The sequence below is a fragment of the Panthera tigris genome, chromosome B3 (assembly GCF_018350195.1).
Source record: "Panthera tigris isolate Pti1 chromosome B3, P.tigris_Pti1_mat1.1, whole genome shotgun sequence".
NCBI lineage: Eukaryota > Metazoa > Chordata > Mammalia > Carnivora > Felidae > Panthera > Panthera tigris.
The window spans coordinates 132,546,620-132,562,277 of NC_056665.1; the positions used below are offsets into that span (position 1 = coordinate 132,546,620).

Here is a 15,658-nt window from a genome sequence, read left to right on the forward strand (position 1 = left end):
TGGAGAAGTGTCTATTCATGTCTTTTGCCCATTTCTTCACTGGATTGTTTTTTTGGGTGTTGAGTTTGATAAGTTCTTTATACATTTTGGATACTAACCCTTTATCTGGTATGTCATTTACAAATACCTTCTCCCATTCTGTCGGTTGGTTGCCTTTTAGTTTCGCTGATGGTTTCCTTCGCTCTGCAGAAGCTTTTTATTTTGATGAGGTCCCAATAGTTCATTTTTGCTTTTGTTTCCCTTGCTTCTGGAGAGGTGTTGAATAAAAAGTTGCTGCGGCCAAAGTCAAAGAGGTTTTTGCCTGCTTTCCCCTCGAGGATTTTGATGGCTTCCTGTCTTACATTGAGGTCTTTCATCCATTTTGAGTTTATTTTTGTGTATGGGGTAAGAAAGTGGTCCAGGCTCATTCTTCTGCATGTTGCTGTACAGTTTTCCCAGCACTATTTGCTGAAGGGACTGTCTTTATTCCATTGGATATTCTTTTCTGCTTTGTCAAAGATTAGTTGGCCATGTATTTGTGGGTCTGTTTCTGGGTTCTCTATTCTGTTCCATCGATCTGAGTGTCTGTTTTTGTGTCAGTACCATAGTGTCTTGATGATTACAGCTTTGTAATACAGCTTGAAGTCCGGGATTGTGATGCCTCCTGCTTTGGTTTTCTTTTTCAAGATTGCTTTGGCTATTTGGGGTATTTTCTGATTCCATACAAATTTTAGGATTGTTTGTTCTAACTCTGTGAAGAATGCTGGTGCTATTTTGATAGGTATTGCATTGAATATATAGATTTCTTTGGATAGTATTGACATTTTAACAATATTTGTTCTTCCTATCCAGGAGCATGGAATATTTTTCCTTTTTTGTGTGTGTGTCTTCAATTTCTTCCATAAGCTTTCTATCGTTTTCAGTGTATAGATTTTTAACCTCTTTGGTTAGATTTATTCCTAGGTGTTTTACGGTTTTTGGTGCTATTGTAAATGGAATCAATTCCTTAATTTCTCTTTCTGTTGCTTCACTGTTGGTGTATAGGAATGCAATCAATCTCTGTGTATTGATTTTATATCCTGCATCTTTGCTGAATTCATGGATCAGTTCTAGCAGTTTTTTGGTGGAATCTTTTGGGCTTTCCATATCAAGTATGTCATCTGTGAAGAGTGAAAGTTTGACCTCCTCTTGGCCAATCTGGATGCCTTTTATTTCTTTGTGTTGTCTGATTGCTGAGGCTAAGACTTCCAATACTATGTTGAATGACAGTGGTGAGAGTGGACATCCCTGTTATGTTCCTGACCTTAGGGGGGAAGCTCTCAGTTTTTCCCCATTGGGGATGGTATTAGCGGTGGATCTTTCATATATGACTTTTATGATCTTGAGGTATGATCCTTCTATTCCTACTTTCTTGAAGGTTTTTGTCAAGAAAGGATGCTATATTTGGTCAAATGCTTTCTCTGCACCTATTGAAAGGATTATGTGGTTTTTGTCCCTTCCTTTCTTTTTTTTTTTTTTTTTTTAATTTTTTTTTTTCAACGTTTTTTATTTATTTTTGGGACAGAGAGAGACAGAGCATGAACGGGGGAGGGGCAGAGAGAGAGGGAGACACAGAATCGGAAACAGGCTCCAGGCTCCGAGCCATCAGCCCAGAGCCCGACGCGGGGCTCGAACTCACGGACCGCGAGATCGTGACCTGGCTGAAGTCGGACGCTTAACCGACTGCGCCACCCAGGCGCCCCTGTCCCTTCCTTTCTTGATGTGATGAATCACATTGATTATTTTGTGGATATTGAACCAGCCCTGCACCCCAGGTATAAATCCCACTTGGTCATGATGAATAATTTTTTTAATGTATTGTTGGATCTGGTTGGCTAATATCTTGTTGAGGATTTTTGCACCCATGTTCATCAAGGAAATTGGTCTATAGTTCTCCTTTTTAGTGGGATCTTTGGTTTTGGAATCAAGGTAATGCTGGCTTCACAGAAAGAGTTTGGAAGTTTTCCTTCCATTTCTATTTTTTTTTGGAACAGTTTCAAGAGAATAGGTGTTAACTCTTCCTTAAATGTTTGGTAGAATTCCCCTGTAAAGCCATCTGGTCCTGGACTCTTGTTTTTTTGGAGATTTTTGACTACTAATTCGATTTCTTTACTGGTTATGGGTACATAACTTATTTTTCTGTGGTTTTTAACAAATTCACTGATTCATTCAACAAGAACTAAGCCACCATGTGCTTTGTGCTAACTTGAACGTCCAGAGGTAATCAAGTAGAATAGATAACATCATTTTATATTCAACTGTGAGAAACAAACAATGAGAAGAGATAGTGTCAGAGATTGGTAAGTGCTGTGAATGCTATAACACCAGTAGTAGAGATTTAGTAGAGTGGTGAGGAGGGGAGGCAGGGCAAAGTCACTTTGGACAGGGAAGGCCTTTACTGTTGATGCAATGTTTAAATTTTTTTTAACGTTTATTTTATTTTTGAGAGAGACGGAGACAGAGCGTGAGCAGGGGAGGGGCAGAGAGAGAGAGGAAGACACAGAATCTGAAGCAGGTTCCAGGCTCTGAGCTGTCAGCACAGAGCCCGACGCGGGGCTCGAGCTCACTCACAAACTGCGAGATCATGACCTGAGCCGAAGTTGGATGCTTAACTGACTGAGCCACCCAAGTGCTCCTGCTAATGCAATGTTTAAACAGGGAACCACAACTGCAAAGACCTGAATAGAAGATAGCAAAGGTGTCTAGATGTCTGAGACCACATTAGCATTAACAAAATAGACATAAGCCTTCTAAGCCTATAGAAATAGAAGGACATTTATTATCATGCAGTAGTTTGCAAGTTTTACGATTCTTTTAAAAAAGTTAAAACTAGAAATAATTTGTTTCCTATCCATGAATATTTAAATAAGTTTCACAGCTCAGTCATATATCAACACTTCTGATGTGGTATTTAAGTGAAAACAATGATTACAGCATGATACTGAAATAGAATCACTGAAAATAAATAATAAGGAATCCTTAAGGTATTTACTGAATGACACTGGTAAAACTCAACCTTTTCCTAACATATGTACCAACCATTTAGAAAAGACAACAGGCTGTAAATATATTCTTGGGAACAGGTGTTATGGAATAAAACAAGCAGGCTTAGGCAGGGATCAAAAAAGCAGGTGATTCTGAACAGTGAAATAATATTACGATAGGACATTAAACATCTGTATCATATTTCAGCACATGTGTTAACACTCCAACTTTTCTTGAAGCTATAATGTATTTTCTTGGGAACGGATATAAATAGTGGATCTCTTCATTTCAGTCAGAAAAGAAATAATCTAAAGTACACTTCCAGAGAGGCAAGCTCCATCAGTCATGCCAGTTATCAGCTATATCCCAGATGGTCATCTAGGGGCATTTAAAGACCATTCTCTACGTCACTGTCCAATCTCCTGAGTAGACAATATGGCTAGCACAATGATGAGAATTACAAGGAGGGAAATAAAATGCTGAAAATACTGCCCTGGCTTTGTTCATAAACCATGGTGCAGTGGTACCTCCTTTGTTGGCAGTCCTAACTGCTACAGCCCAGAAGATACCAAAAGGAGGTATAGAAAGAATAGTGGAACTAAATTAGTGGTCAAGGACCAAACAGGCAGTCTGTAGGGATATGGAACAAAACTGATTCAGATCCTCTAATCCAGAAACACAAAGGTTGAGAAAAGCTTAGGAGATAAAGAAAGGTTTGTGTATGATAAGGAGAATGATTTTTCAAACCTAAAAATTAAGAGCCATGAAGCAACACTGAAGAATAAAAGAGGTTATATGAAGACAATTTCTTTTATTTTTTATTTTTTTATTTTTTTTAACATTTTATTTATTTTTGAGACAGTGAGAGACAGAGCATGAACAGGGGAGGGTCAGAGAGAGGGAGACGCAGAATCCGAAACAGGCTCCAGGCTCTGAGCCGTCAGCACAGAGCCCGACGCGGGGCTCGAACTCACGGACCGCGAGATCATGACGTGAGCCGAAGTCGGCCGCCTAACCGACTGAGCCACCCAGGCGCCCCGAAGACAATTTCTTTTAATGACAGTTTTATGGAAATGTGTGAAACATGTTATCCATGAGTTGGGACAAAATGAAAACGAGAAAACACACACCATAAAACATTTGATAAGTCACAGAACCTAAAACCCGAGTTTGAATCCTGATTTACTACGTATTAACTGTGCAACCGTGGACAAGTTTCTTAACCTCTCTGTGTCTCAGTTCCTCACCCAGGAAACGGTTGTTATGGGGATGAAATGAATAAAGAACAGTGCTTGCCACATAGCAAGTGCTTTAAAAACTTTAGCCGTAAGTCTGTGTGCAAAAAAAGAGTTGATTACTCTCCTGCTTATAAGGATAGCCCTTGGCTGGCATCTGGGAACTTGGATTTCCAGAAGTTTCTCACCAACATCAACTCCTAAGAGTGGATCGCTGTGCTTACAACAACGTGTGCAACAATATGGTTTAGGTTGAACACATGCTTTCCTTCCGGGATTCTGGAATTTTGGTACACGCCAGGTAGAGACTGTTTGCATAATCATCCCAATAAAACTCCCGGATGCTGAGCCTTGAATGAGCCTCCCAGGTTGGCAACACCTGACGCATGTGGTCACAACTTGCCGTCGGGAGAATTAAGCATGTCTGGTGTGACTTCACTGAGAGAGGACCCTTGAAAGCTTGCACCTGGTCTCCCCTGGACTACACCCCACGTGCCTCTCCCTTTGCTAATTTTGCTTTGTATCCTTTTCCTGTGACAAATTGTAGCCGTAAATAAATTATATGCTGAGCTCTTCCAGTGAATCATCAAACCTGGTGGTGGCGGTCTTGGAGACCCATCAGCAGTCAAACATAATTATTTTATACTTGATGTAAGTATAGTAAAAATGCATGTTAATAAATCTTGAAGACAAGTTCAAGAAAAGCGGTTTTTAGATATAATACCTTGATGAAAACAGAAAATGTTGTACTGTTTCTCTCATAAATAATAGATGAAATTAAAAAGTTGAAAGTCAGTGGCATGTTCATTAAATTATATCACTATTTCCTGACAATATGCTTTTACATCACATGAAAGTAAGTAATTAGCTTACGCCTTCTTTTTTTTAAAGTTTTTAAAAATTTTATTTATTGGGGGGGGCATAAAAAGAGGGAGAAAGAGAATCTGAAGCAGGCTCCATACTCAGGGTGGAGCCCGATGTGGGGCTCGATCTCATGAACCATGAAATCATGACCTGAGACAAAATCAAGCGTTGGACACTTAACTGACTGAGCCACCCAGGTGCCCCTAGCTTACACCTTCTAAATGATATTCAAAAGAGGAACCATAGTGGTGAGAAATACTTAGGCATATCCTTTAGGTAGCGACAGAACATAGAACACAACTGAAATGCCAGAACCACCGAACTAGAAATGCGTTACTAATTTTATGTATTTTCTACATCTCTTACAAATAAGCTGTTAGTCTTTTCCAGCACTTAGTAAACCCAATTCTCTTCCCAATAAATCAATATTTGGAAAAGAGAATTTACAAAAAAAAAAAGTTTGAGAGAAAAGTATTTAATAATTTATGTGAGTTTCTGTTTCAGAATAGTCCGATCAATTCCCCCACTTAAAAAAAAAATGTTGCATAAGAACTAAAACAAAACTACCTTAAAGGCACCGAGTTTAAAACATGGTGGGGCCAGGCCATATGCTTGGGGTAGCTCAAACCCAAAGTGGTTAGTGGAAATTCCCCCAACCACTTTTGCCCTGAGGGTGAGGGTCCACATCTGCACCTGGGCTTTGGTTTGGTGGCTTTACAGGAGAAGAGACCAGGAGTAAAGACCCAGGGCTTGCCCACCATGGATTATCTCACAGGGTAACTTCCCCACATTAGCTGATACCCATATGGCTACATGGAAGTTGCCCTGAATAAAGTAGCAAGAAAAAAATGAAAGGAAAAATGATAACCCATATCCGAGAGGTCTTATGGATGTTGACTGACCCTCTTGTAGACTGGCACTTTGGATCTAAGCATACCTTGAGTGGTACAGAAATTTCAGTCTGAAAACTTGTTTTAACGTGGTCCTGTACGAATAGTGTGTGCACGCACACACACACACACCTTAAGTAAAATATTAACAAACTGAATCTAACTACGTAGAAAGAAAGATAATAGCATGACCAAATAGGGTTTAAACTAAAATACAGGTATGTCATTCACCACATGAACACATTAAAGTAAAAACAAATTATCATCATCTCAATAGATACAGGAAAGGCATGTAATAAAACTTAATGCCCATTCTTGCTAAAAACTCTATGTACTAGACTAGGTGGCAACTTCCTTAATCTGACACAGGATCTAATTATAAAACTCTATAGCTATGATCAAATTAAGTGATAAGATGTTGAAGTCTTTCCCTCTGAGTTTGGGAACAAGACACTATCACTACCGGAAGTATTCATCTTAGTGCCTAAGTCAAGAAAAAGAAATTAAAGACATAAGAATTGGAAAGAAAGAAAATGGTTACCATCTTCCACTGATAGTATTACCTTCATAAAAATACCCATAAAAATCGACAAATTTAACAAGCCTGCTAGATATTATATCAATATACAAAAATCAAGTATGTTTCTATTTGGTTTTACAAGTAATTTTAAAACCATTTTCAAAAGCTACCATTTGAATGGTAACAAGAACTATAAAATACTGTATGATGAACTTCAAAACTGATAAGGAACTAGACTTTGTTCTCACCACAAAATGGAAATGATCATTGTGTGACATGATATAAACGTAAGCTAATGCTACTGTGGTAATCATATTGCAAGACATAAATGTATCAAATCAGCACACTGTATGACTTAAATTTACACAATGTTGTATGTCAATTATATCTCAATAAAGTATGTCGGACTCAATCCAACACAAGAAAAAATCTATTTGTAATACAGATTAGTGATGAAAAACACAAATTCTGTACTAAGCACCTTGGCTCAGATCCTGCCTCTGCCATTTACTAGCTGTTTGATCAGAGGTGAGTCAATTGACCACTACGTGCCTCAGTTTCCTGTGTAAAATATCTCCTGTTACTAGGACCTACCTCATAAGGTTGTTGTGAATACTGAATACAAAATAATAGAATAAGGCCTGGAAATTAGAAAACCTTATAAAACTGAAAAATATAATGATTATGACGGTGATAGTGGTGGTATGATGGTATAGAAAATTATAAAACTTTTTGGAAAGGTTTTAAAAAAATAATTAAATGGAAAATACACCATATTCATGGATAGGAAGACGATATTAGTAAGATATTAATTCTCTAGAAATTGAGAAATTGATTTGTAGACTCAATGAAATGTTAATTAAAATATGAACAGGGTCTTTTTTTTTTTTTTTTGGCTCTTCACAAGCCAGCTCTAGAATTTATATGGAAAAGCAGAGAATGGGATATAATCAATACACTGCTGAAGAAGAAAAGTAAAGAGGGACACTTGCCCTACTGATATTAAGATTTTATGAAGACATCGCAGAATTGGTGTTTGGTGACCAATCGAACAGAACAGAAAACACAGGAACAGAGGCAGTGTGGCAGAGATGTACAGAAAAAAGGGCACAGTCAAAAAAAAAAAAAGCTGAAAATAATGGTTAACCATATGGAAAAAGTTCCAACACACCACGCAATACTCAAAAATTTACTCTAAAGTATGAAGGACTTAATTTTCAAGAGCAAAACTTTAGCTTTTATGAAGAAAATATGGGTGCCTCTCTGACCTTGAAATAAGAGTTTCTTAAATAAGACACAATCACCCTACTACAAAAAAGATTCACAAATTCAACCAAATTAATTCATGTTTCAAAAGATATCTGAAGATAGTGAAAAGATAAGCCACAAAATGGGAGAATGTATCTGTTAAAATGACAAAATATTTGTACTGAGAACATCTATAAAGAGCATGGTCAAATCAATAAAAAATACAACTGAAAAAGAGGTATAAACCATGGACAGATATGTCACAGAAGAGACCAATAAACATGAAGACATATGTTAGATGATCCACTATTAATATAAATATAAAATCAAGCCCACAACAAGATACTATACCCACTCCATTAGAGAAGATTAAAAAGTCTAATAATACCAAGTGTTGGAGAGGGTGCAGGTCAACAGATTCTCTCATACATTGATGAGACTGCAAATTAATGGGATGATTTGGAAATACCATTTGGCATTATAAAACGTTGGCACTATTTATGTAAACATTTGCATACCTCATAACCCAGGGATTCTACTCCTAAGAGAATCACTTGCACATGGGAATGAGGAATTATGGTACAAGATTGTCCATAAAGGGAGCACCAGGGTGGCTCAGTCAGTTGAGTGTCTGTCTCTTGATTTTGGCTCAGGTCATGATCCCAGGGTCATGGGATTAAGCCCTACATTAGGCTTTGTGCTGAGCGTCTCTCTCTCCCTGTGCCCCTCCTCCCTACTCACGCTCTTTCTCTAAAATAAAATAAAAAATAAAAAAGACTCTCCATACAGTGTTACTAGTAATAGCAAAAACAGGCAAATCTAGGGGGAAAAACAAAATGCCCATCAATAGAAGAATAGATAAGTTACGGTAAATTCATACAATGGACCGTTACACACATTTAAAATGAGTGAATTCTAATTCCACACAAACCAGGGATAAATATTAGAAACATATCACTGAGTGAAAAAAGCATGTCACTAAAGACTACATACATTTGACACCTTTTTTATATAGTTTTAAAATGAGAAAGTTTAAACGTTAGGGAAATACGTGTATATACATATATGTATTTGTGTGTGTGTGTGTGTGTGTGTGTGTGTGTGTGTGTGTGTTTAAACCAAAGGAATAATAAACACTCAATTTGGGGTAGTGGGTCCTATGGGAGGAAAGCAGGGAAACAGAATGGAGGGGAACCTAGGTAAATGGGAGTTAACGGTAGTATTTTAGTTCTTGGATTGAATGTGCTCATTGTATTATTAAACACACTAACTTAAATAAAAGATAGCTATGCATGGAAAAAGTAGATTAAAAAAATAAGTACGTACATTTACAAATTTACATCTTATTACATCAGATTCAAACTATTACATTATAGTTTTAATGTACGCAAACTGTTGATACGCCATTTTGGAATAATTTATCTTCACACTTCACTTATTTACACAACCTGTTGGAAAGACTAGCAAGTAAACACCAGTAGAAAATAAGGAAGGAAAAGAGTACACATTACTTCCATAAGGCTAATTTAATGAAGTATGATAAACAGTTCCTTCAGTGTTGAGAAACAAAAAAGATGCCAGCAATGAAAAAGCAAAATGCACCGAAACCTATCAGTCAAGGAAATCTAGCTGTAAAAATACACACCAACATGATAAAAATAGAGAATAAAGCTATAATTTTATAATCCATTTGCATAGACAGAATGTTTTATGTCTTCTCAAAATTCATATGTTGAAACCTAATCCCTAATGTGACGGTATCTGGGCGGGGGGGGGGGGGCTTCTCGGGATGCTTAGGTTATGAGGGTAGAGCCTTCATTCTGGGATTAGTGCCCTTATATAAGGGACCCCAGAGAATTCCTTTGCCTCTTCTACTATGTGAGGATACAGCAAGAAGGCAGCTGCCTATGAACCAGGAAGCAAGTTCTCACCAGACCCCAGAACTGTCAGCCCCTAGATCTTAGACTTTCCGGCCTCTGGAACTGTAAGAAATAAATATCCGTTGCTTAAGCCTTCCCCTATCCCCGCCCCCCCCACCCCGTCCGTAGTCTTCTGTTAGAGCAGCCTGAATGGACTAAGACACCATTGCAATGGGGAGCCCGCTGCACCAGGGCTGACAGACCTGAGTCCCAACCTTGACCTATGTCTGCTTAGATGTGTGACCTTGGATGGGTCATTGAACCTCACATGTGTAAAATAAGAGACTGTACCAAGTTTTAGGGACCTTTCCGTTGGTGAAAGTCTGTGACCCTTTAAGAAACCACTCTTACAAAGAATTAAGAAAATCATGATGCAATTTCCTTATCTAAGTAGCAGGATATGTAATTTAGTACTTGAGTGCCTTTGGATGACAACAATGTCTACAGGCTCTGAGGAGAGAATAAAAGCATTAATACAGCATTACCATCGGATTAGTTAAAATGGAAAAGGTTTGTTACACATAGACAGTTTCCAAGTGGTCGATGAATTTGCTTTTTGATAGATCAGAGGTGTTTTGTGGTATACAGCCTTTCATGTAATTACACTAGTGGAGGCAAAAAATGAGAATTTGGGCATTATGATTTAAACTTTAAGCCTTAAATTCTACAATGTAAAGGAATTTGATAAGTTAGGTCAATCTTGCAGAGATTCTCCATCTTTATATTTCCATGCAGAGGAACCTCTTTTGGAGTAATATTCCCAGCCTCTCCCCTTGTCCTCACCCATTCCTCCTAGAGAAGTGACTTACCTAATTGGCGTACTTTTCTCTGTAAGAGCCACCTGACTGTGGGGGCATGCGCAGTGCTCTGCTCCCCAGTGCCATAGCGGCAGGCTTTCATGTGGGGTGCCTGTGTCTGAGGGGAAACCTATTTCATTCTGGCTGCAATCCAGCACATCCACCCCTTCAACAGAGCCATCCCACAGACAGTGCTGACATTTTTAGCTACTACTCGTAACACTTGCATTTATTTCCCGATTTACTCTGGATGGCAAAAGAGGGTGCTAGGCTACTGTGCCCCTCCAGCCCCAACAGAATACTTTGCAGCAGAAAAAGAAAATGAACGATACGTGTATATTAACGTAAGTAAGTCTCAAAAATATAACGATTAGAGAAAAAGCAATCTGAGTTTATGTAAGGCTTAAAAATAAATTAAACAATACTATATATTACCTAAAACACATAAATCTGTGTCATAAAATATAAAGGCACACGTGAGTGAGCTTAAAAATTCAGGATAGTGATTATCTCTGGGGCAGAGGAAGGGAAAGGCCAGCAGGCAGGGCTCCCCAGGGTGGTTTCAACCACATTTGAAATGGAATGTTTTGTTTCTTATATGCACTTTTTTTTCTGCCTCGATGATTTTACATATATGTGACACACACTGACATACCACACGTACATCTACAAGAGAATGAGGGGTGGAGCTGAAAAAACTATGCCCTGTCACAGTGAGGCCTGGTCAGCTCCTTTCCAGAACCCCTGGAACAAAGTCAGTGAAAAGAGACATTGCCCATGCCTGGACATAGACACTAAATGTAGCACTGGCATCTACAGTTTTATTTTAAATGGGGAAAATCCATTAAACCACAGAATGAGAGTCAGAAAGAATAAAGCCAAGCAATCATCCAAGGAATGGAGTTACTAGCAGCAAACCATGGAAACTTCTAGAATTTACCTTTGCCAGAAGGAACCCTAAATTGTTGCCTTTGATAACAAAATCTTTTTATTAATTATCTCTGAAGGAAGACTCAGTAAGTGTTCTTAGTAATGCATTTCAATGTCTTATAAATCACTAGAAAGTTTAATTCAGTGGAAATTGTAAGTCAGTATATCGTGACTAAGATGGTCTGAAGACACACAGAAAGGAGATGGTCTGTATTGTTTCCTGATCCCCTAGTCTAACTCAGACACCCTGAATCATAAGCGTAATAGAACAGAGTCTACAAATCTGTGTTGCTTCATTTAAAAGTGCACATATTTTTTAAGCTTTCATGTATTGTATTTACTTGTTAATTTTTTTTAAATGTTTATTTATTTTTGAGAGACAGAGATACAGAGCACAAGTCCGGGAGGGGCAGAGTGAGAGGGAGACACAGAATCCGAAGCAGGCTCCAGGCTCTGAGCTGTCGGCACAGAACCCAATGTGGGGCTCGAACCCACAAACCATGAGATCATGACCTGAGCCAAAGTTGGACGCTTAACCAACTGAGCCACCCAGGCGCCCCTAAATTGTTAATTTTTAAAATAAAGTTTATTTATTTTGAAAGAGAGTGTGCCCTCACGCGAATGGGTGAGAGCCAGACAGAGAGGGAGAGAGAAGGGGAGAAAGATACCCAAGCAGGCACCATGCTGTCCGTGCAGAGCCTGATGCAAAGCTCGATCTCACGAACCGTGAGGTCATGACCTGAGCCGAAATCAAGAGTCGACGTTTAACTGACTGAGCCACCCAATGCCCCTAAATTGCTAATTTTTAACAAGTTCCTTCCTCAAGGAGAAAAATAATTCAAGTGATAAACCCTTTGGGGACTGATGCCCATGCAGGTCTCAAAATCATTTTTTCAAGTCTTGTGTCTCCAATGAAGAGGAACAAATGAAGACTACATTAACATTACAAATCACTGACATTTAGATTAGGCATCTGGTCCTTCAAATCATTTTACAATTTGTAACCTAAGGATAAAAAAAGACGTTATAAAAGGTAGCTGACCACGGACTGAAATGATCGATACAATCCAGGAAAGTTGCCTTCCAGGGAGGGTCTATCACATTTTCTGCCACGTTCATCCGTAACAGCCCAGGAGATTTAGTCCCTTGTGCCCAGCATGGACTCTGGACATCCACTGAACTGAACTTCACTGATAACTAGAAACTAATGTGGGAAGATGGTGGGGATACGAAAAAGGATACTACGGCCCACTGCTGTGACTTTGTATACTGGAAATGCTCAGAAAACCTCCACTTCCTGAGGACCCTTAATGTCCTTCTTTAACCTTTCATCTCTCTCTTTACAAGGTTTATAACCTTAGAGAAGGTTACAAAAATAAGTAATAGTAATACCATATACACAATACGATAGGATATATAATAAAACACAGAACGTGGTATGATATAGTAAAATATAGTAACTGCATGATATAACATCCTGTGGAGGGGCATCCATGTGTCATTGTGTGTCATTGTGCCCCCATCTACTTTTCGAGTCTCACCCCCAATCCTGCTCTTACTCACTGCAATCCAGCCACTCTGGTTGTCTTTTACTTTCCCTATCCTGCCAAGTTTACACCCGCTTCAGAGCCTTTTCAATTTTTTTTTTTTTTTAACTTTTATTTTTGAGAGACAGAGACAGACAGAGAGTGAGCGGGATGGGGCAGAGAGAGAGGGAGACACAGAATCCGAAGCAGGCTCCAGGCTCTGAGCTGTCAGCGCAGAGCCCGACGCGGGGCTCGAACCCACGAACTACGAGATCATGACCCTAGCAGAAGTCAGACGCTTAATTAACTGACTGAGCCCCCCAGGCGTCCCTGGAGCCTTTTCAAATGCTCTTCCGGTTTCTGGGTGGCTCTCCTCCCAGTCAGCTTTTCATCACTTCCGTCTTATTCAAAGGTTACCCTTCAAAAAGGCCTTCCCTAGCCTCCCCGTCTAAAACTACCCACCTCCCCCTCAGTCATCCTCTCAAGTATTATTTTACCTTCCTCATAGCATGTTATCCGTATCTGAGGTTAACTCGTTTACTCAGTTACTGCCTGTCGTCTTACAACTAAACTCAATTCCTTGAGAGCAGGGACCTTGTTTGCTTTGCTCACAGCTCTCCCCGCAAGCACCCTGAAAGGGACTAGGTGCACAGTAGGTACTAAAAAACTGTTTCCTAAATGGATGAATGAATCCCTCCATTTTAAGGCTTTGAAGCATGTAACAAATGCATTCCCTATTTTACCAAATTCACGGTCTTGAATACTGGGTTTACTGGAAAATGGGGGAGGGGAGAAGAAAATGGACTCCTTATGATACAGACTGGCGAGAGCCGATGCCACAGAGAACAGCACGGAAATGAATGCTGTTATTTAATTTACATATTTTAATCACATTCATCTGATCCATTAAAAACTAAAAATAAATCCTTTCACTATTTTTACACTAGGCACTAATTTAATTATATTCTGTGACTACAGCTATTACATTACGTATTTTCTATCCAAATTACCTTGTACTTTGCTAGCGATGATAGGAGCTATCTCCGTATGTCTCAGGTATTCTCGTAGTCTGAGAAATCGTATGAGGCAAAACGCAATATGAACATATTACTGAATAAAATGCTTATAAATGAGATCCCTTCTCTCAGCCAGAAAAAGGAGACACAACACATTAGGTCAGTCATTAGGAGTCAAAGCCCCGCAAACAGTGCTGTCTGCGTTATGCATGAATCTGGAAGTCCTACACATCTACCAGAATTTGAATTACTGTGCTTTACCAAATACACATTTAAAGGAGAAAACTATCCCTTAAGAAACAAATTCAAGAATCATTTAAACACAGTTTTACTGGCACAGTTTCAGAATCTATCGTGAGGTATTTTGTCTAAGTTAAATTTAAAACTCCTCATTTTTCAAGCTGACCTGTTACAACTAATAGGTTTTAAAATGATGAACAGCCACAGAACCGTAAAAAATATTCCACTTTCATAAAACCAAAGATCATTCTGTCTGAAATGAAGTTTCATTTTTAAAACTTCATGCATTTGAAAAAAAAAATCACATACTCTTGGAAGAAATGGTCATTTTCCGTGAAAGAAAATGTTAGTGGGATTCAACGGCGGCACAAAAGTAAAACGTACATTGTCAAATAAAGGCTGTTTTGCTATTTGGCAAATACAGGCCTTGTTTCCACAGAATGGGCAGGAGAGAAGGGAGGGGAAATTCCAGGTGTTTGCAAACCAAGAACACAAGCGCTTTTTTTTTTAACTGAGCCTTGTGAAAATATTAGCATTTTTAAAATCAATGTTAGCTTTGGATTACATTTAGGAAATTATAGAGACAACACAGAATTGTAGTATTAGAGTGTGTAAACAATCATAATTTATTACCTACTTTTAAGACCCTTTCTATAGAGATGCAGAACTTTATTTTTTTTTTAATTTTTTTTAACGTTTATTTATTTTTGAGACAGAGAGAGACAGAGCATGAACGGGGGAGGGGCAGAGAGAGAGGGAGACACAGGATCGGAAGCTGGCTCCAGGCTCCGAGCCATCAGCCCAGAGCCTGACACGGGGCTCGAACTCACGGACTGCGAGATCGTGACCTGAGCTGAAGTCGGACGCTTAACCGACTGAGCCACCCAGGCACCCCGAGGTGCAGAACTTTAAAACGCACTGCCATCAAAGAAGCCTCTCAAACCACCTCTGTGTGCACACAGTGGGACGAAACCTCAGTGGCTGATGGAGCTAAAGGCATGGCTTCCGAAGGGATCCTTGGAGAGGGGGATTCCCAATGTGACCCTCAGGTTTTGGTGGTTTGCTACTTTTTGCCACAACCTTTGGTCAAATTAAGTCACAAAGTCAGCTCAGACTCAGACAGTGGAGGAAAACTCCACCTCTTGATGGGAGGAGCCACGGTACTCTGCAAAGGAGGGTGCCCACAGGGAAGGGGTGGAGGGAGTTGTTACCGCCATCTTTGCAAACAACCGACCGCCTCATGAATGCTTGTGCTCCTTTTCCAGTGAACTGGGTCTGTGAATAATAAGGTTTGGGGCATTAATGGGAGAGTTCGTGACTCAATGAATTACCATACAGTTACCATAAAAGCTGCTGTCCTCATACATGCACGTGGGGCCTGGAAACGTGCACTTCCGGGCACACAGCAATGTTCCAGATGTTCATGAGGGGTCCTAAGCACCACTGGGAGAGAGAGGCAGATCACAGGCA

General features: G+C 39.4%; 1 protein-coding gene across 16 annotated transcripts in view; it reads right to left on the reverse strand.

Annotated features, from left to right (window-relative positions):
• EFCAB11 (EF-hand calcium binding domain 11) overlaps window positions 1-15,658 on the reverse strand; it is a 159,864-nt gene that overhangs the window by 90,324 nt on the left and 53,882 nt on the right. Inside the window, exon 6 of one of the 16 annotated variants that reach the window (XM_007094977.3) lies at window positions 15,058-15,463. The exons of the other annotated variants lie outside the window; for them this stretch is intronic. Within the exon in view, the coding sequence (XP_007095039.1) occupies window positions 15,427-15,463 (37 nt within the window). The 3' untranslated portion in view covers window positions 15,058-15,426. Of the gene's footprint in view, window positions 1-15,057; window positions 15,464-15,658 lie in introns of those variants that run through there. 16 annotated transcript variants of the gene reach the window in all.